Consider the following 22,953-nt stretch of genomic DNA (forward strand, 5'->3'; position numbering starts at 1 on the left):
GATTTTTTTTTATTTTCTACCCCTAGCCCCCTATTTATTTGTTAATCTTTAAGTTCCCAAGAGCTACAGTTTCTTACTTTCATGTTAATTCTAAATTGAAACAATTTCAACCAAAACTCATATCCTCTATTTTAAGGTACCCACCTCTTAAGGAAGACTTCTGCTGATTAAATAAAAGAAAGGCAAAGCCTATAAAATATATAGAGAATGTGAGCACTGGAGGACAATCTGTGTTAATATTGCAATATCCCGCTAAGAAGAAATTATACTCTAATACGATAGTGTTGGTGAGAGGTTAAACACAAAGCTGCCCTGTTCAGGACCAAAGCTTTGCAAGTGGAGATCATGAAATGAATTGGGAGTGTTTCAATCGGGAGAAGAGCTGCCTTGGCAGTAGGGTCCCTATATTTGCAAGTAACTGAATTTGTCCAGTGCAATAGAAAGCAAACAGAGTATGAGTGAGCATTTTCTTAGGGGATGGATATGTTCAATGTTACACCTTATGTGTGTGTGCTATTGAGAAAGAAATACGTAGGTAGTGACTTCATTTCTAAAGTAAGCCACAGGACGCCATTGCTGAGCTTGAAGGTTCAGAATGGTCCAGAAATATGCATTCCTGGGTTCTTAGCATTATTAGAGTTTGTATCAGTTTCTTGGCTTGTAGGGGACTAGAGCCTTCCCAACACTGTGACCCTTTAATACTGTTCCCCATGTTGTGGTGTTGCTACTTTATAACTAATTTTGCTACTGTTATTAATCCTCGTGTAAACACCTGATATGCAGGATATCTGATATTCGACCCCTGTGAGAGGATTGTTTGATCTCCCATCATGACCCACAGGTTGAGAACAGCTGGACTAGAGGCTAAACATATATATTTTACAATGTTGCGAAGGGAATCCTTTGTACTCCTTGTAAGTTCTGCTGACATGAAAAGTTTTCCGAAGTTTATTAGATTTTTTAAAATTTTTTATTTAACTTTTATTAATTACACTTTATTCATTTTGTATCCCCCCCATAAGCCCCTCCCTCCTCCCCTCCCGGTCCCACCCTCCCCCCTCCTTTCTGCATGCATGCCCCTCCCCAAGTCCACTGATAGGGAAGGTCCTCCTCTCCTTCTTTCTGATCTTAGCCTATCAGTTCTCATCAGAAGTGGCTGCATTGTCAGGGTTCTAGGTTATCTCCATGGATAGTCCTTGGTTGGAGTATGAGTCTCTGGGAAGTTCCCTGTGTTCAAATTTTCTTGTTCTGTTGCTCTCCTTGTGGAGTTCTTATTATGTACTTATATTAGGAAATATTAAGTTTAGAAACTGTGGTGAGTTACTTATATTACCAGGGTGTTATCCTTTACAATTGCATGAGCTCATCAAGGGACAAGATTCTACTGTATATATTTTCATAAGTAACAAGAAATTAACAGGAAAAGGAGTTCTGTAAAAATTTCCAACAATATAACTGCAAATTCCTCAGTTTCTTGTTCTTCTTCTTGTTCTTCTTGTTCCTCATCTTCTTCCTTTTCAGTTCTCTTGTGATACCTGCCTTGTTTACCCAGGAACGTGTCCCCTCCCCCCACTAAGTTCAGCACAGGATGTTAATTTGACCACGAGGATCTTCCCATCACCTATTTAATTAATTTTCCAGTGCAAAGTCCTGCAAATGGCCCTGAGAGGCCTGTTGAGAAGAAGATCTGTGGAACTAACTCCAGATCCCTGGACACAAGATCCCTAAACAGTGTGGGTATCGCTGATGCGTTTGCCAGGCACGATCCAAGGTTCATAGTTAAGGAGAGCCTGAAAAGCATTCTGAGTGTCTCAGACTTACACGGACCGGATGGGATGATGCCCACTTACCATTGAATTGAGGCGGATCGGATGATATCCACCTTACTCATGCATCTGGTCCTCACTAGTTTTTTTGTTAACCTGACAGACGCTAGAAAGATCCAGAAAGAGGAACCTCAGTGGAGAATGCATGTAGGCAAGTCTTCAGTGCATTTTCTTGGTTAATGATTGACACGGAAAGCCCCTCCCCCCCCCCCAGAGGCCGGTTCCACGCCTGGGCGGATGGCTTTATGAGTAAGCAGGTCGAGAACACAAGCCACTAAGCAGCATCCCTTCATGGCTTTTGCTTCAGTTTTGTGCCTTGAATTTCTGTCTTGATGCTTATCATGATGGACTCTAAGTGATACGCTGTAAGCTGAAATAAATCTTTCCTTTCCAAGCTGCTTTTGGTCACGGGGTTTTGTCACAAAAGAAGCAAACTAGATCACATCCGATCTGCGCGCCACCCCTGTGGACTGTAGCAACCAGTTGTTAGAATTATAATGAGGTCTCTAGGTTTCTGGTAGAGTAACAGGTAGTTTTTGGGTAGCTGGGGTGAGTTTTTTCCTTGGCAGGTCTTTATCCTATAGTAGTATGTCGTATATAGGTCTTTGCAGCTCTGGAACAGTGAAGCTGGATAAGATGTTATTTACCTTAGGTGATTATAATTACTGGTACTCACTCCTGTAGTTAGGTCCAAATTCGTACAATGGGAATGAATAGCCCTAAATAAATACAGATTTACTCTCTGCCCTCAGTTCAGGCTCTCAATGTTATGTATTACTAATGAGGAATATTAACTGTTATGAGAAGTAAGGATAAATACCATAAAATAAGCCTAATACTCTGTACATCAAAAGATTTTATAAAAGATTCATTAGACTAAGACTGAGAATTTCAGGAATATAGTCTCTTAGATATTTATTATAATCTTCAAAAAATAAAACAAGATAAACTCAGAGAACAAAACTACTTTTCATACAGAATTCACACACAAACTAAATACCTAACAGATCATGTACCATTTTCCACAATTAATTTCAATACTAATAATTTCACAATGTGAATATGCTTTATAGCTTTAAACTCAGACAAGAGCTTCTGCGGACACAGGAAAAGTCATGATACTTGCTATGCAGCCGCCGTTTTCAACTAAACATCACGATCACTATAAGAAAGCATTAAATATTGTCTCGAGAAGCATTCCACAGTGTCGTCACCAAGAAGGAGCCCAAAGTACCCGGTCACAAAGGAGAGTCTTTCTTTGTGCATTGTCTAATGCCCTTAAACAAAACCCAGAGCTAACGAAAAAAATCTGACGACGTATCTGCCTGGGGGACGAGGCAATGCCTTGTGGTTTGGCTCATTGGCAAATGTCTAAATTAACTGCTCTAAAGTGTCTTGAAAGCACGTGGCGTTCTGTGGCTGAGCTGCGGCTGCCCCGTGCAGGGAAATGCGATAATGGAGCAGCTTGCTGTCTTCGTGTAGACCAGAATGCAGAGAGCTAAGCTGGGCAATTTGTGGGTTTCAGTCTCCACAGTTGCTAACTCTGTTGGCCTTCTATTCTCAGGGAACACCCTGAGGCCTTCTGCGTTCGCATGCTTGGCACAGGCTCCGCACCACCTAATTATTTCTGGGATCGAGTCTGACGGCTTCAGAGGAGCCATCCTTGACTCTTACAGTTCTTACAAGTCTGCATGCTCTTTGCTCCTATGTGCTGTCATGATCTACCGCTTGGATTACACCGTCTAGGTTTACCACATGCCTTCCATGTTAGATTGCCCCAATGCACCTGGCAATCAGGGGCCATGTGACAGCAAATGAAACATTTAACCACACTCTTAAATCATCACTGTGTCATCGGCTACCTGCTCCTACTTTGATTTTCCTTTTAATTTGGCACTAAGTCTTTGCTATCTCTATCTCCGACCCATCATTTTCACTGCACCTCTTCAGTGGATTGTAAGAGATGAGTAGAACTTCCAGCCCGGTACAGTTACCCTTGGGCCACATACTGCCCACCCAAGCTAACATCACAATATGACTGGCACTCTTCATAGATCTGGTCATGTACCATAGAGAGTCAGGTACGAGAACGCTTACTGTGGACAGGGAGAATGGCATCAAAAACCAACTGCACTCCATTAATTTCAGTGACTGACTCATACTTCCTAAAGGTATAATGGCTTGCTAGGCACCTGAAAAAAGATTAGGACCATACTAAAATGTGGCTTTGCCCTAATAATTGACACAGCGAATTGGAAATTAAAGGGGTGATCTAGCTTACCTTTCATACACATAAACACGGTTAACTTTTGATAGTCCAACTGTGTACAACCTTGTGAAGTTTTAGGACAGTAAGTATGGTTCAGAGCAAAAAGTTTTAATGTGTGTTTGTGGATGAGTATGTGTGTGTGTATTAAGACTTCAAAATGGATTAAGGATTTCGATTGCTATTTCTTTCTTTTATATCAGCAGTGTGGACAGTTGAGAGTTGAAGGCAGATACAGCATTATCTACAAACTAAAAGACACTGATGATGCTAAGAGATTCCAAGGCTGACATGGCTGAGCTTGCAAATAAAGAACAAAATCAAGTAACAATAAAATATACATACAATACAGGAGTGGAGATCTCCAAAGACAGAACATGTGATCAACTTTTCTGAGGAGAAAAGGTGACTTCTGGTTATGCATATTTTCCTTAGGTATCTAAATTAGCTGCTAAATACACTCTTGTACGAATATTAGGGGAAAAACTCTGAACTATAGAAATGAATACTTTTATAAAAACAAACTCACAGTCATTCTTTCTCAGAAACAAAAACTCACGATTCTAAAACGTAAAACTGACATGTGTTTTCAGATACTAAATGTTTGGCTTATAAATGGGGGAAAAGGTACTTTTAAGTAGGCACAGAGTTTTCCATGATGCCAGTAAAATGTTGACTGTATAAATTGCACCACTAGACAAATACTGCTACTAGAAATCATTTGAATAAGCACACAGCTATCAGAGCGTCTCACACACTTCCACGCTAGTTTATATACACTGAGTAAGTCATTAAATATTGCACTTATTGGCCCATGAACCCTCAATTCTGAGGCGTTGAAAAATAGAAAACAAATCTATTTTTTTAGAACATACTTCATGCAACATTTACGACATTTCAGTTCTACAAACACCATGAAGTAGTTGGACATTTGGACAGTCCAATGGCATCACGTCACATCTGACATTAACACTATATTAACAGGGATTACAAGATAGTTCCCATTCAGCACGCTTTCTAGGGATGATGGAAAATGCACGGAAAATCATCCTGTCGACACGGCAGACAACCCTTACACTTCACTTTGACAGGAAATATGGATTTACTAGTAAGACACAGGTCATGCTCACATCCCTGACTGGCCAGGTACACATGCTGCTCAGGTAACCGTCTGTCTCTAGGAGAACAGCATTCACGAACCTAAGCAATCCTTAGCCACAAATGACAAGAATATGGTGATATTTCCACTACACACACACATACACACACACACACAAAAAAGCCACAGCAACTCTCAGTTGTCCACAGTGAAGGAAAAATGAACACGGGTGAAGGAAAGACAAAGGTTGTTCCCAGCCTCACTTCAGCAAGTAATAACCGATGGAAACTCCACGAGTAACAGCTGCTGAAGGGAAATTAATGCTGACGCCTGATGTCATCCAGCGAGGATAGTGCTTTTAAAATATCCTTAATGATTTCTAAAAATCCGGAAGTATGAAAGAACGGTGCAGAATAAACCTGATATGTCCTTATGTGCAATGATCTAATCTTAACACTCCGGTCCCAGCTGTGGTTTTGAGGCAACTCATTCCTGTAACCTCCAAGGTTTACAAAGTGCACCTTCTCTCCATTCTTTCTGTTTTAGAAGTCATGGCCACAGACTAAGCAAGTGCCCATGAAGAATCGATTTCATTGAACTTCTAAGTAAGAGGTGATTACAGATGGTGCAGAGCAAGATGGCCCCTCTTCCCTGCATGGAATGGGAAATTTTCTCCTCACCAGAACAGATGTCGGTATTTTCAAGAGCATGTTGGGAGAGGCAGTGGTAGGAGGGGATCTCAACTCTAAATATGTCAATAAGCTGCAGGGAGACATGTTATGGGAGTGCTAAGCATTTCTTGGATGGTTTAAAAATAGATTTATTTATGAGATACTGCTAACGGTGCGTAAGCAAATTTCATATAAATCCCCACGACTTGTTTTTCTCCCTTGGGGATACTATAGATCTAGACTCTAGAGCACTTTAGGAGCAGTATAGGGGCAAAGATCACCTCCCTCCCATCTGTTCATAAACATTATTCTAATTGAACTTCTACCTAATTTGTCCTCATTAAACTCCAGGGTATAAAACAGGTTTATGTCTGAACTGATTTCTAGGAAAAAAAAATAAATAAATAAAATTTAAAAAATATGGTTTGACTCTTCAGAGGTTTAGCATACCAGGGAGACCACTGGCAGGAAACTACAGTGCAGGTCGAAGAAGTGTGAGCACGGCGCCATTGCGAGTGAGCACAAAGGCCTCCTGGGTAGCCTCACAGAGCACACTGGTGTGCACACAAAAGAGGTTCCAAGGGGCCTGTCATGAAGACTAAAATTCAGACAGTTCCCCGGACAGATGGGTCAGCTTGCAAAAATGGCGCACCCAAAGGTATCTGATTGACCATTCCAACATTTGTGATGAAGTCAGCGATAAACGTTAACTTTTCGATCTAGAGTGGTTTGGGTCATGTTTTTTAAGGTCATTCATGTCACCATTTTTCCCATGTAGCAGCTCTCTCGGCTTGGTGAAGCTTTCAGGTTTGTATAGATTTTTAATACAGTGCCACAAGTGCCACAAAGGCAACTAAAAAAACCAAACAAAAACCAAAGGACTGGTACACACTGGATAAAGCATGTCAATGAGCCACTAATAACTCCAACACTCTGTGGGTAGTGTTGCTTAGAAGAAGTTCAGTTAACAGCGGGATGGATTTTACTTTAAAATTATTGTTGTTACAAACATAAAGTTAGAAGCTTAAATTACCTCCCAAAAACGAAAGAAAGAAAAACGCGCTGAATATGTGAATGTGGATAAGGGTGAAGGAAGGAAACTAAACGCATTTTTTAATTGAGCCCATTGATGTCTTATATAACTTCAGTTTCAATTTTGTAGAATTTATATTTCATGTTTGTTACCACAACTGACACTCCTTTTCTAATGCAATCTCAGCACTTATTTACCTGGCGGCAAGCAACACTAAACATTCAGTGGCCCCAGGGAGGAATGTCACACATCTCTTGTTCCTTGTAGTCCTTAGAAGCTCAGGATGGCAGTAGATGCTGTTTGGCAGGGGTAACGGCAGGGAACTGAGTCCCAGTCATAAAGCAGTTCTTCCTTTGAGCCCATGGACTTGAGGCTTGTGGTTAGCTCGCCATCTTGGAACTGAGGACACCCTGTGAACCTCCCACGGCCATTCATGCTGCAAGATGTCTACTTAGATGAAATAGCTTCCAGTATTCCAGCGTGAGGAAAGGAAAGAGACAAACCAAAGTCAGAGCTCTTGAGAGTGTTTTCCTGAAGCAGTTAGGGTTCAGTTCTGAGACAGCGGATGGGCAGGGGTGCCCAGGTGACCACATGGGAAGGGGAGGGCACACTTAGTTTACTAACTTAATTGCATTAGCAACAAGAAATGATGTCTAAGACCTACCAAAAAGACAAATATGTAGTTTTTAAACATCTTTTTAGATACAAATTTAGTCACGTCATTGGGTCATAAGGACCATCATAAGGTCCAACTCATATTTAGGTTGATGACGGGAGTGTAGTATGTATGTAGTGGCTAAAGGTTGAAACCTTCAGGATTAGGGTGATAGTAATTGTAAACCTAAGTGTTACAGATGTCCTATTATGTGGTTTCCATTTGCCAAATTTGATGATTCTTCCCCCTTCCTGAGTGGCAACAGAAACACGGGCAGCCTTCTCTTCGTCTCAGTGGCAAGTCTCTGAAAATTTTCTCCCAAGTATTTGGAATGAAACACACAGCAGGTTTGAAATTTCATACTTCAAAATCAACTGGGAGGACTGCACTTTCGCGGGAGTTTAGAAAATAGGAGGTATGGAATGTTGAATGTTCTGGGGCAAAATGACACTAGGGCTACTGCTGCCCCTTTCTGTCCTGAAAGCAAACGTGGCTGTTTCCCTTTCTCTCCCACCTGCTCTCATTTCATGGAACACCTGCGCCAACATCCTTCTGAAGTAGCCATCTGAAGAACCCAAGCAAGGCCTCTTAGGCTCATTGTATGCACGTGAGCAAAGGGGCCCGGGCTTCCTGGCTTCGTTGTTTTGTACTGGATTGTAAAACTGAGCTTGAGAGCTGTAGGATTTAATACAACCACATTCTGGCCCGTGTGAGAGAAGCAGGACAATGTCATACGAATACGTACCCATTGCAAAGAAATACTGCTTTGTGACCCCTGCTTCTCTCTTTCCCTTCATGGTAATTTCTATGATTCTTGAATCTAGGTGTCATTAACCTCAAAAAAAAAAAAATTAGTGTCTTCTTATCTTTGGTGAGTCAAGGCTGGCTCCTTCAGGTGTCCAAAGTGGAAACTTACCACTAATTTATATTAGTTTGAAACTAAGCATGTGAAAAGAAACGTGCACACACTGTCTCATCGATAGCCATGTCCAGCAAGCTTGTGCTACTTTCAGGAGATCTCTCTCCATTTTTGAAGGGATGAGGGATCTTTTCTACAACTACCAAAAAGGAAAAAAGCCACTGAACAAGAAATTGTCCTGTTCTTCAAAAACTGATGTCCTCAGACGGTGTTCCTCAAATACTTCTGGAAGGTAGCGAGGTCCAAGTTTCTCCTGCCACTCAGCCCAGAAGGGAAGGGCTGATGTTTGTGTGCGGTTTCTTTCTTTTCTTTTGTTTTTCTAGGCCAGGTTTCTCTGTGTAGCCTTGACTGTCCTGGAGCTCACTCTATAGAGCAGGCTGGCCTTGAACTCAAGAGATCCTCCTGCCTCTGCTTCCTAAGTGCTGGGATCAAAGGTGTCTGCCTACATCGCCAGGTTTTTGTGTAATATTTCTAGATGGTCTTCAGGAAACCTAGAAGAAAAGACTGGATGTCCAAGTGTCTCCTCCCTCTCTCCAACTCTTCAATTTTCTGTACCACTCAGCTCTGGAATCTTCTGTGCAACTTCAGCATGTTTAGAGACTTATGTAAGAAGGGCACACTTTAGAATTCTAAATCCTCTGAAAAACATGGTGATAAAAATGGTCTTTTCCGCGATGTGGGACTCGTGGGAAGGTTACCAATTGCCTTCTAAATGGGTGGAAAAGCTTAGCTGAAGGTGGAGTGGAAATCATTGGCTGAGAAGTCTGCCTACGTTACACGGGAAGAGGGCCACTAAGGAGGTTTCAAGGCCAGTTCTAGTCCAGAATGTCTGTTGGTTCCAGAGAGCCAAGTTGGAGCTTTACCGTGTGGGGTTAAGGAACAGAGGCTGCTCAGGCCGTGGGATTCCATGGCTACTCACAGCACTTCCGGTTACAGGCTTGTTGCACCTCTGGCACTGAGGAGATGTCTCTTCATGGGTCACTGCTCTCACACACGCAGAATCAGGGGGAAGGTGAGCTTTGCAGTGGGGCACGAAATGTCTGGTTCAAGACAACTTGCATGGGCCTTAAAAACATATCAATTTCCTTTTCTTTTTAGATGTTTTCTTAAGGTAGAGTTTCGTGGTTTGTAGCTCAGGCTGCTTTAGCTCATTAACCTCCTGCCTCAGCCTCCTGAGTGGCCCCTCATTTCTTAAAGTCAATACACCCTTCAGTTACTATGAATGAAAGTGCAATCCATCTACAGTTCCTAAGAGTAAACTGCCCAGACCTGTGACAGGGTCTCCAACCAAGAGCAAAAGTCTCACTTCCTTTTTAGCCAAAGGCAAAGAAAACTAAGTTTCCTGACATCTCCCCCTGTTCCCAGCATGCATACAGACCGCGCCTGCGCGCGCGCGCGCGCGCGCGCGCGCACACACACACACACACACACACACACACACACACACACACACACACACGGTTCCTAGGTCACCATCCATACGAATGAGAAGCCTGATTTTAATCCGTGGCACAAAAGTTATTTGCATCAAAATTATGTAGTCCGAGGTTTCAGCAATAGCTTAAGTGAGGGAAAAAAAATTGCAAAAAAAAAAAAAAAAAATCTAATAGACAAATAAATAACAAGTTACATGCAAATACCAGGAGTTTATAGATGAACAACCCTTACAAATGGAAGAGTTTGCACAGGAAATTGCTCGGGGCTCGAATGCATATATGGGCCACTGACATCAAAGACTTCCTTCAGATAATTATTAGGCAGTATAAGTGAAGGCTAATAGACCATTTCTAAGTGCTGTTTCCTGGGAGCCCCTGGGAGCTCCTGCAGGGGAGACATTAGCAGCCACAGTTGGGCTGCGGCGGAGGAGGCGTTTCCTTGAGTCTGGAGCTCTGCTTTGCGGCCATGATGGCTGGGTCGGTCTCCAGGCTCTCGGACATCTTGTCACAGATGATGTCCACGAGGCGCTCAAAGGTTTGCTTCACGTTGATGTTCTCCTTGGCGCTGGTCTCAAAGAACTCAAAGCCTGAAGGAAAACACACAGAAAACAGCTCCGTCATTTCGTGTCTCGGGAGGCCAGTGGACCCAGCTGTGGGTTTGCAGGTAGAGGGGGGTGAGGGCAGCAGCGGGAGGGGGCTCTGCAGGGGCAAAGAGATTTTCTGAAAAGCGTTCAAGAGTTGATAGCTGTCATGAAGAAGCCTCCCAGCCTTCCTTCTTGCTACCGCCTCTGGTGGGATCCTAACCCTTGGTTGTGGACTTGGCTGCATGAAGAGCAGAGCACTGGCGTGTCTGTGACTGATTTTCCAGATGCAGCTAGAGGGTGAGGACGCTGACTCAGCCAAGGAGTCAACCTCCGTGTGGCGTTATTGCTAGGCAGTGGAGGGCTGGAGTGGGGTGTAGCGGCTGTCAGTCTGTTCCTGGGCGTGTATCCCTGAGTACTTTCCCCAGTTACCCCTTGCTCTGTTTCCTGGCCCCCATGATGCAAATTGTTCTGCTCTACCACAAGGCTGACTCTGAGGACAAAAATGAGCCATACAACTCCTTCCTCACTTAGGACTTTTTTGTCTGGCTACCGTGTAGTTATTTACAGTTTTTTTAAAAAAAATATATATGTATTTTTTTTATTAATTACAGTTTATTCACTTTGTATCCCAGCTGTAGCCCTCTCCCTGGTCCCCTTCCAATCCCACCCTCCCTCTCTCTTTTCCACCTATGCCCTTCCCCCAGTCCACTGATAGGGAAGGTCTTCCTCCCCTTCCATCTGATCCTAGTCTATCAGGTCTCATCAGGAGTGGCTGCATTGTCTTCCTCTGTGGCCTGGTAAGGCTGCTCCCCCCTCAGGGGTCAATGATCAATGAGCAGGCCACTGAGTTCATGTCAGAGACAGTGCCTGCTTCCATTACTAGGGAACCCACTTGGATACTGAGCTGCCATGGGCTACATCTGTGCAGGGGTTCTAGGTTATCTCCATGCATGGTCCTTGTTTGGAGTATCAGTCTCAGAAAAGACCCCTGGGCCCAGATTTTTTTTTTCTCTCCTTGTGGAGCTCCTGTCTCCTCCAGGTCTTTCTGTCTCCCCCTTCTTTCATAAGATTTCCTGCACTCTGTCCAAAGTTTGGCTATGAGCCTCAACATATGTTTGGATACCTTGCAGGGTAGAGTCTTTCAGAGGCCCTCTGTGGTAGGCTCCTGTCCTGATCTCTGTTTTCTTCCTCTTCTGATGTCCATCCCATTTGCCTTTCTGAATGAGGATTGAGCATCTTACCCAGGGCTCTCCTTCTTGCTTAGCTTCTTTCGGTGTACGGATTTTAGTATGATTACCCTATATTATAAGTCTAATATCCACTTATCCATTGACTTCCATTCTAATCTCGTTTCTGTATTCTGTCAAAGTTACTAACTTCCTCTTTTTAATGAGAGGCTTAGAAAAGGACCTGTGCATATTCTATCAAAAGAGGTTTTATGAAGTTCCCATAGAATCCTGTCATAACTTTTTTTCTGTCTGTCTAGCAGCTGCCCAGTCATGGGTCTAAGGATAGGCTTCCAGTACATTTTCTAACGGAACACTAGGTGGCGCTAAAGAGTCACAGGAGTTGCCTTAGACCTGTTTCGACCTCTGGCTCTTTGAAATGGCTGTTAATCCAACAGCCTTGCAAGTCTTGGTAATTGAACTTCAACTATCCCGTGGAGGCTGATTTCCTTCTTATCTGTCTGTCTTTGCAAGTTAAGTTTTTGAATGTGAAAGGAGACAATAAATTACAAGTGAGAAGCAACTGAGGGGCCAGTTCCCACTTCCGGGATGTGCGTGAAAGCAGTCTCAGTGTGCAGCTCATTCCATTGTTTGATTTCACATTCCACTGGCTGTGATTGCCAGTCAGTTGCCATGACAACTTCCTCGCTTGGCCAGCCAGAGGTTGGTCTAGTCCACTGGGGGGGGGGGGGGATGTTAATTTAGGATGTGTTTGGCAGAACACAGAAAGCCTTTTCTAATCCATTCTCAATTTTACACCCTATAAATCCTTCTGGTTACATCTGGCCCTATCTCAGAGGAGACACAAAGATTCAAAATGATTAAATCCAGTGATTTTTTTTTTTTTGACTGCCTGGTTCATGGTACTAAAATAAAAAGAACAGTCTAATAGTTGATAACTATGTCCAAATCCTTCAGATAACTTAAAAAAAATCAATAATAAATAAAATAAAAATACGTATTTTCTAAAAGACAGTTGAAAGCCAAATGATTTTCATGAGTGAACATTTCTAACTTTTAGATACTACTGTTTGAACAGATGATTAAACGTGGGTTGCATTTTAACTGCTCATCTCTTAGGGTCTGAGTGAGTAACTGCCAGACTTGGGGGATTAGCCATCAGTAGTCTAAGGGTCTAGGAAACAGTGCAAGGCATTTCAGTCTGCCTTTGGCTTCTACTCCGGTTTTATTGTTTTATGTCTGCAGAGTGACTGTGTTGTTCTCTTGGAGTAGACATTTCTTTGTCTGTAGACAAGGCCAGGTAGTATGGACAGTGATGGACAGGGGAGCCTTTATTCTCTAATGATTCCCTGGACTTTCTGTTTATTACATCTCAGCACTGTGGGTTTTGTTTTGTTCTTTTAACCCCAGCTACCTCATAATCGCTTGTTCTAGGAAAATTTTACCCTTGTATCCGCACACCTCAGCAGCAGCAGAAGCCACGTGTCAGAGAAGTCTCCAAAACAGTCACATAAAACCTCCAAGATTGTTTCCAGTTCACTGCCCGGGAGAGCGCAGTCCATCACGCTCAAATAAGAAGACCAAGGTCATGTAGCAAGCTGAGTATGGAGTGTGACAGGTTCCCTGACAAGTAGGTTACCGCGTCAGCTCCTCTCCCTGGACACCTGCCCCTTCTGCTGCATGATCTGCAGTTAGTGACGTTACCATGTGTGTCTTCGTCAGCTGAGCGGTGCACACTCTCTGTGCCACACAGAACAGCTGGCCACCCTTTACCATCCCTCCCAACTGCTCTCTGGCAGAGGCAGCTTGGCTCCAAATTCAGAAAAGCACATGCCCCAGCCAGCACATTCCTGCCTTGGGCTTCTCCAGGCCTGACCTAGAAAAAAACAATTCCTGATCTCAACAGAACCAGAAAATTTGAACACAGGGGTCTTCCCAGAGACTCATACTCCAACCAAGTACCATACATGGAACCCCTGCACAGATGTAGCCCATGACAGTTTAGTGTCCAAGTGGGTTACATAGTAATGGAAAGAGGGACTGCCTCTGACATAATCTGATAGGCCTGCTCTTTGATCACCTCCCCCTGAGGGGGGAGCAGCCTTACCAGGCCACAGAGGAAGACAATGCAGCCATCCCTGATGTGATCTGATAGACTAAGATCAGAAGGAAAGAGAGGAGGACCTCCCCTATCAGTGGACTTGGGGAGGGGCATGCGTGAAGAAGGGGGAGGGAGGGTGGGACCAGAAGGGGAGGAGGGAGGGACTTATGGGGGAATACAAAGTGAATAAACTGTAATTAATAAAAATAAAATAATAAAAAAAAGAAACCCATGATGGGCATACCCAGACACTATTCAAATGAACCCCTTTTGCTATGGCCTCTGTACAGATGAAGAAGAACTACCTGTCTGGCAGGACACTGCTGTTGAGTAGGGGCATCCCAAACCCCCGGCCTTATGGGGAATGACATGGGTCTGGCATGTTGGCCAGGGTTCTCTACCCTGTTCCTTGAAGGTTCCTGGAGCAAAGCTCAGAGAAGCCTGGAACCTTTTCAGACTCTGAGGCCCAAGGAAGCAAGCAGGGCCATGAGGCCAAGGGCACACTGCTCCCTGAGTGCCAGGCTGTAGACACTGTGCCACTGAGCCCTGAAATGTCACAGCGCCCCATTGTGATTGTTCTGTGTTAGAAGCAACAATACAGCTCCAATAGTAAGTATTGAACCGTCTCTTTCTCAGCCAGTGAATTTATTCCATTTTTGTAGAGGATTCTAAATCTCCTCGCACATGTTAATATTTATACCATATAGTAAAACTCTGTACATCTTCACTACAGTAGATTTTTAAAAATCTTTTTTCTCACCCCAGGAAAGAAGTCTTGACCACTATTTGGGCTCTCTGTCCTTTTCAATTTGAGAGAAAAAAAAATCACAATTGTTCCCCCTCTCCTCCATAACTCCTAAAACTGTACCTTAGTGCATCGTTTTACTTTTTTTTTTTTCCCTGACAAGGTTTCTCTGTGTAGCCTTAGCTGTCCTGGGCTTGCATTGTGGACCAGGCTGGCCTTGAACTCACAGTGATCCACCTGCCTATGCTTCTTTCAGTGCTGGGATTAAAGGTGTGTACCACCGTGCCTGGCTCCTCATTTTATTTCTAATTGGCAATAGTTTAAGTTCTTGCTGCTTTTCCCATCTCAAGTGGGCTCTTTCTTCATTTGAGTTGCAGCTACAGGGTCTCATCTTCACTTTTCCTGTGGAACTAGATGAAGCAGAAATTCGGGGAAAGGTCACCATCACACTGCCTGGCAGGTGACAGTTGGGACAGAAGTAAGGATGTCAAAGCAGCAGGACCAACTGTCATTTTAGCTGGTCCCATGTTGGGACGAAGCCATGAGACAGACTTTAGGAGGGGGAGGGGATGAGGATTTGACCCACTTCCCTGAAGAATGGCCAAAGAAAGCAGCCAGAAGCTGGAATAGGAATTTGGCCCATGGCTAATGTTGATAAAAATAGACAACAACAAAATGGGCATGTCTTTCAGGCTGCGAATTTGTTGTTAGCCAGGCTTAACCGGATGTCAAGATTCAGAAGCTGTGCACCGGTCATCTTATAGCGATGATGATCTTCTCCCTGCCCTTAACCTTCCAGACTCTAGTTTAGCCTTCTGATAAGGAAGGGGCTGCTGAGTTTGCTGGAGTTGAGGTTGCATAGGCTACAGGAGTTCCTCTTTCTCTATTGAGTAAAACCAAGTTCCATAGCTAGACATTCATTGCCTGCCTTCTCAGATGTCCCCCAGCTCTCAGACCTGCAATTTATGTATCCATTCCCTCACCTCTACCAAGCTTGTCCCTACCACATCTGCTAAATGACTCAAAGGCTATCCCCACCGCAGCTCTTCCCATGAATCTCCCTGTACCCCACCCTGTATCCTCTCTCCCCAATCAAAATAGAGTTCGCTGAGTGTTACTATCTACTCCCAAGACTGTTGACTTTCTCTGTATACATTCAAGTTTGCTCTGTATATATTCAAGTTCGGGGAACATAATTAAGCCTTTAGTATACTTAAACCAGCAAGCCTGAGTCTGACATATTTGATGTACCTCTCTCTGGAGGCTGACCGCTGACCCTGCCATTCCTGTCTTCCCTGAATTGAGACTGCTGTTTCCGTTGTCAGTTTTCTTTGCGCTCTCATTTGGATTTCTTGGCATCCACATCTGTATCATTGGTGGAAAAGTGGAAGCCACACAGAGAAAGCTTCTTTGTTTAAGAGAAAGGCAAAAGCATTCCATTATTTTTGTAAAAAACTTTTTTCTATGTATCTAGTGAACAAGCAAATCATGTTTAAATCTCACCTTTTTCTATGTATCCAGGTGCAGACAAATCATGTTTAAATTTCACACCTGGCTACTTCACTTATTTAATTATTTATATCACCTGCTTGTTCCCTGCAGCTATTTTGGTTTGAAGTCTTCCGGAAAAAGCCGAGTCCCCTTGGGTAATAGCTCTAACATCTTGCCCAGTGAATCACCCACCTTGAACGCTTCCAGTTCCCTAGTAATTCTTTTCTAGTACATATTTGGGGTTTAGCTACTGTTTTATACAAGTTACAAAATTTATATAATGTAAAATTCAACATACTAGTCATTTTGAAGAGCGTAATTCCCAGCCTGTAGGATAAAATGTTATACAACCACCGTAGTTCAATTCTGGAATATATTCATGATGCCCAGAAAGAGATTCTGTGTGTAAAGAGCCCCTATCGGCTACCAGTCAGTCCCTGTCATTCCCTGTCAGCCTTCTCTACTAGGCACATTTTGCTCTCCAGTTAAACTGAATATCTTATATGGGGCATCCTCCATCCCTGGAAATATCTAATGCAGCACCTAGTAGATAGAAGCAGGTATCCAGTAGACATTGGCTAATTACTGGATTGACTGCTATTAATTGGTTGGGAGAAGTTGGTAGATTAAAATGGAAGGGAAGAGAATCACTTATTTCTTTGTTCTTTGTCCTGAAGTGACTGAACTTGTAATTTGTCTGCCGCATTATTTCTAGATGGAGTTTGCCAAGCATGGCATGGAATTCCATATAATATCATTTTAGATTTGCTTTGTTGGGGATTTGTTATATCAAAAAATCAAAACAATCCAATTTACCCACAAGGAAAGGCATTTTTGAAAAATAGGAAGAAATATAGAATTGTTCTGCTCCTACTAATAACTCTTGCTTTTCTTCAAAATGGAAGAACTCTTAAAGTGTAGGAAAGTCATTTCTCTCATGGCTTTCAGAGAGATAAGGGTCATTCACTATGAAAGAGCCACTGTTTTATGCTAATAAGTGTTTTCCAAATGGAATTTGTTCCTTTAAATCTATCAAACATTTTCTTTGTAACTCCTTAATATTTTATTAGGCTTTGAATGATAAAGGGGACAATTTCTACCCTACCCTATTAATGAACTGTCAACATGAACACTAATAACTGTTCTTTGTGAAGGATTTTCAATTTGCAATAGCATTTATGTGCATTACCAATTAGCAGGCTGCATCTGCTGTGAGAGATGCCATGAGACAGAGCAGTGAGTGAAATAAAATTTCAAGTAGCAGGGCCTAAGCTAATGAGGTTTCCCTGAGACATCACAGATGTCACAGAGCTTTATGGAGAACCATGTAAAGCTCACTGTGCTGTGCCATTTGCATTGGTTTTCCTTGCTTTGGATCCAGACTGTATTGTGAATTAGTGCCTTTAAATTTTTTCATTTTACAGTTGAGAAATGTAGATATGTTACATACATGGAAAACCATGGCAAAGATTAGAGTCTGGCTTCATAGCCCATGCTCTTTCCTCCAGGACATTCCTAATATCTACTTTGTGTCTTCTGTCAGGGCTAAACTCAACCATTACAGAATAATCTGTGTTGGCTTCATAAAAACAGATAGGAGGACTCAGCTATTCTGAGCAACATGCTTTAATGCTCAGCAATTCTTATTGATAAATATTTATTTTACAAAGTGGTAGTTTTCATGAAGACAGTTTTGGTGCAACTGTATCTGGTAATTTAACCAAATTTATCTTGATAGCAATTTCTAAAAGTCAGAAAATTCCTCAAAAAGTCTGAATTTAGCTCCATTCACAGGCCTGCCCAGAGCAGACACAAAAAGCTGTGCAAAGTGTCACTTAAATTGGTTTCCTTTTTGTGGTGATAAATTCTGAAAATTGCAATTAATTCCATCTTTTTTTCTTGATGGTTTGTATTTAGAAAAAAAAATTTTCAGAAGCAAATGGTTTGCTCTTTGGGCTTCTAGAGCAGAAGAGATGATGATGATGAAAGTCCTGTTTTTAGAATTGTTCCTATAAACAATTACATTTTTTTTTCTCAAGTAAAGCCAAGCCAGGCTATTAGAAACTAATTATAGTTAAGGGCATAAGAGAAAGCCAGGATGGGGTGTGCTCACTAGGCAGAGGAGGGAAGTTTATTTGAATGACGTTCACAGATCAAATACCATGGTTTCTATGTGCATTTGGATGAAGCATCCAGCAGAGCACAGTGCTGGGGCTTGCGTATGAGAGACTAGAGGAAAGCCCTCTGTTGAGAACAAAGTGAGTAAGTCCAACAAAGTACAAAGTACACATGGTTCACAGTCTGCAGAAGCCACTCACCATGCACGGCGCCAACAAATGACTTCTCCTGAGACGGGACCCTTTCAAAACTCCATAACGGGGCAAGGGACTCTTACATTCCCGACAGGGTGGGCATGAGCTCTCTTTTGCCCGCATTCTAATAAGCCCCAAGTTCCCAAGGTAGGAGCCTCAGAGAATAGCGGAGCTAGCCTGCAAAGGGGGAGGGGAAAGGACTGAAGGACTGAGCACCATCACGGTCTACTGCAGTCTGGAAGAGTGGAGATGGGGTCTGCGTGAAAGCACCTGGATCTGCAGCTTCATCTGGGTGCTCCCAGAGGACGAGTGAGCCTGTCTACTCAAGGGCACTCCCTTGATGTCATAAGCCTGTTGCTAGAAGCAGCCACTAAATCAGAAATAACTTAGAAGACATCATTCATCATTGGGATGTTTGGCCTGCAACTTGTTTACTTTAAAAAAAAGTGTTTTTAAAAATGTTAGCACAGTATTTAGTAAATTACACGAGATACCCAAGATTAATGTAGAATAGGGTTTATGCTGGATGTGAGATGACTTAGCTGGACTGAGCATGTTGAAGAAAGGCTCCGCTAGTCTACGGTGTTTGGTAGGCTAAGTGTATTGAATGCACTTCCAGCCACCAACGTTTTCAAATGACTGGTAGGTTTACTGGGACATAATACCATGCTTAAGTCAAACACATCAGTATTCACAAGTGTGTGGCGTTTACATTTCTTGGGGGCAAATGATAATAGGACAATTTTAATTAGAAATAAATCCCCTGTGAGTTTAGTTGGTGGGATTTATTCTCTATTGCTCCCAGTTATGATAATTTTACCTTGGGAGAAAGAAAAAATCACACCAACCCATTGCGCAAAGCTGGTAAACAGATCTGGACCTCGGCCAGCTGCCTCAACCCATCCTGGATTTGAGCCCTTTCAAGTTTCAAACCTCAGACACACCAAACTCATATAGATGGGCTTTTGTTTGTTTGTTTGTTTTGCAATGCTGGCAATTAAAATGAGGCAGTTTACATTTCTTATAATTAACTTAAAATTTTCAAGTAACGTTTTTCCTAGCTCATTTATGTTCTTTGAAAAGAAACATGAGGCCAGAAGTTTAAATAGACCTTTATTCCTTGGAACCATATTTATTCCTTCATTTATTTATTCATTCATTCATCTTCTGTGCAGAACAGATATGCATGTCGGGTTGAGAAGTGCCTGGCAGTCAGATTATCCTGAGATAAGGAGCCAAGGTGGGTTCTGAGTCAGATTCAAGTAAAACAAGATCAACGGACAATTTTGTGAGACTGTCTAGGCAGGATGAGAGGTTAGAATACAGTTTTGCATACGGTGGTTCTTGGAGGAAATGGGAAATTCCCAGGGGTCAAATGTTGGTAAGGATCTGAAGTAGTAAGATTTTTTTCCCTAGAAAAGGCTACAGAGGTTAGTTTTGCTTACTAAAGAAAGTGATGATTACAACAGGGACTTTTCAAGGTCTTGGAAATTCATTCAGTGGGAGAGTGTTAGAGTTTGAACCTGACATCAAACAGCTAATGGGGTATACTGCTTAAAGGTGCTGCCGGGTGTGATGCCATCGGCCAAGCCACCACGGCCCTTTTCATTCAAAGTGAACCACTTTTGAGCTTGAAATGAGCTCTGGCTGTGGATGCTGCCTGGGAAGTGAGTATCAGCATCAGCCATCCTGAGCAATACGGGGCGCACAGGATGTATGGCCTCTCCATTCAGAAAAATTCTTCTCCTAGGAATAAATCCCCGCTGCCAAGATCAAGACAATAAGACAGGCCAAGCTCAAAGAACCAGGAAAAATGGGCACGGAAGCCCCCTCCCTTTCTAGCACATGGATGGAACCTTATCTAAGTATACCAAACACATGAGAGACTATCCTTGACCTATTTTCTACCTCCTGGGAAAAGTTAGCCAGAGAGAGTGTGAGCCAGGGGAAATAATGACAAGGTTTTCGCACTTTCCCGCAGACAGCTATGTGCAGCCAGGTACTCAGAACATTTAAATAGCATTGCTGGGACTCCTTGCCAAATCCAGAAGTTGGCAATCCCTGCTCTTTCATAAACACTACAATTAAGATTTAAATAAATCTTTAAAATCTGCTGAAGAGCAGTCAGCGCAAATGTGGAGCAGGTGGTTTGAGTTTTTAAAATAGGCACTGGAGCAATGCTGTATCCTCATTAGGGTTGCTGACTCCTCAGCCCTGTTTTATTGCAGAGTTGTTTTTGCAGGGGCAAGGAGAAAATAATTGTTTAAAAACTGAAGGGAAAAAAAAATGATCCTGCATTAAACGGAGTGCCTGGAGGCAATGTTATGGTCTCAGTTTAAAATAAAATGACCAAATGGGAGTGTGTCTGTCACAGGCAGCTTGTGCTTCTTCGGTTTTGGTGCTGCAACAACTAAATGGCCTTTGGCGAATATAACTCTCACTGTAATGAGAGGCTGATGCCTAGGAAATGAGATTAGGGGTGTATGTGTGTCTTTGTGTGTGTGTCGAAACAGTAGGATCTTTTGCTTTAGAAAAAGTGAACGGTGTGAGCACAGAGAGCCTCAATGGCTGCCTCTTAAGGTTTGCCTTACCTTTTCATACACATTTCTTACCTCATACAAGAACAGATTTAACGGAGGCAGTTGTTTAGAAATTAATTTCACAGAAAAGAACGCGGTGGCTGCTTGCACTATGCAGTATGTGAAGCCTTCATCCTTTCAAAGAGCCTCCAAGCTCCCACTGTCCTGCAACTCTCTGTGAACCAGAGCTACCAAAACCTCTAGGCACCACGTGGCTGTAACCGTGGAGGGACCCTGCCACCGGGGCCACATAGCTCCAGTGATGTGTTTGTGTGTTCACGTTGACCAGGAATGGTTTCTCACAGTTTTCTGTCAGCTTGCCATGAATATGGGTGTGCTTGGGAAGAGAGAATCTCATTGGAACAATCCCTTTCATCAGACTGCCCCCCCCCGCATGTCTGTGGGACATTTTATTGATTGCTACATGACCTGGGAAGGCCCAGCCCACTGTGGCCAGCACTACCCTGGGTAGGTTGGCCTGGGCTACATGCTCTCTGCCTTAGATTCTTGCCTTCGCTTCCCTTGACTGACTGTAATCCTGACTGACCTCTAAGCCAAAGAAACTCTTCTTCTTCAAGCTGCTTTTGGGCATGGAGTTTACCACAGCAACAGAAAGCAAGCTGGAACATGTTCCATTTTCAATTTTTTTTGGTGTGTGTGTGTGTGTGTGTGTGTGTGTGTGTGTGTGTGTGTGTGTGATGTAGGGTCCTGGCCTGATTTTTAATGTTCCCCGAGTACTGTTGTTGTACTGATTCAGGCCTTGGCCATGTTCCTGTGATGTGATCCTGTTGGACTCCATCCTTCCTGTCAGTCACCTCTAATCTACTTTTTCACCAATGGCTTCAGAATATTTACTATCATATAACCCAGCCTTTAAAAGATTAAACACTATTCTAATACATGAAGATTAGTCTTATAATTTACATAATACGCTCTTGGAACAACATATCTAATAACTGAAAATTTGAAGTTGAGATACAGGTATATGTATAATACTTGCTTCGTATACTCTGCCTGACATTGAACACCCCTATTCTAGGAATGGTACCTTTGTACTTGGTCTGAAATGAAATCTAGTCTTGCTACTCTCTTCTTTAATTGCTGCCACTGTTTCCTGAGAATGTGTAGAGCCAATCCCAGTCTCTCCAGTCTACTGAATGGGCTCTCAGTGATACGAGTTTTTATGAGTTTAGACCTCTCCAGCACACACATTCTTTTTAGTAAAGATACCATCACCTCTTTGCCCATCCATCAACATTTTATATTCTTTCTGCAAACACTATCAGTGTGGTCTTCCTTTGTGCCTCTGCATGGGGATGTTCTTAATCTCTTGACCTCCTCTAAACCTGGTCTTCAATTCTGTTGGAGATCCACATGGACTGTCTTGTAAAAGTCATTGTGTTTTAATCCCTCTGTAGACTAGAGTCTTGTGACTACCCATGCCTAACCAATGAGTGCTCAGCAACACTGAGCGGAAGAATGAAAGGCCAAATGAATGCACAGATGAAGAATCATTCTGTATCACATTCCCAAATTTCATTGTGAAGCATCTGTCTCCTGTGTCCATCAAGAATCAGTCTCAGTGTGACTCTATGACAGTTCAATGAGAACTTTTGGCTTACTGGTTTTAGTTCAGTGGATTCTGATCATGTCCCACTGGACTTCTCTGCATCCTTCCTGGACAAATGAAAAACATCTCTGTCTACAATCTCATTTTTGGCTCTCTCCAAGTCTCCTTAAAAATGTCTGTACCAATTTGATGGATGTATTTTGAAGGAGAAAATTTGAGCACAAGTGAGACTGTATTTAGGAGAACTCATTCTTAGTAACAATGGAACCATTACTGGCTTCTTTCTCAGGATTATGGGATCACTGGAAGATCACAGGACCTAAGAGACAAGCTTAAGTAAGCTTATAGATACACACACCCAAATTTCCTCCTGGACTAAACTAAATGCAAAAAATCTATTTCGTAACTCAAGGTTATGTCAAGGTAATGGTGCTCAGAGTAGAGTTTAGCCCTTAGGGACAGATGGCTGTTATAATTTT

At 42.7% G+C, this 22,953-nt stretch overlaps 1 protein-coding gene across 2 annotated transcripts in view; it reads right to left on the minus strand.

Annotated features, from left to right (window-relative positions):
- Positions 1 to 2,722: 2,722 nt before the first annotated feature.
- Positions 2,723 to 22,953, minus strand: part of Rab3c (RAB3C, member RAS oncogene family) — a 212,691-nt gene continuing 192,460 nt past the window's right edge. For both annotated transcript variants that reach the window (XM_055603380.1, XM_055603379.1), the window contains exon 5: positions 2,723 to 10,492. In XM_055603380.1, the coding sequence (XP_055459355.1) occupies positions 10,305 to 10,492 (188 nt within the window). In that variant the 3' untranslated portion in view covers positions 2,723 to 10,304. The remainder of the gene's footprint in view (positions 10,493 to 22,953) is intronic.

This window comes from Psammomys obesus, unplaced genomic scaffold (assembly GCF_907164565.1).
Source record: "Psammomys obesus unplaced genomic scaffold, mPsaObe1.curated_primary_1811, whole genome shotgun sequence".
Lineage (NCBI taxonomy): Eukaryota > Metazoa > Chordata > Mammalia > Rodentia > Muridae > Psammomys > Psammomys obesus.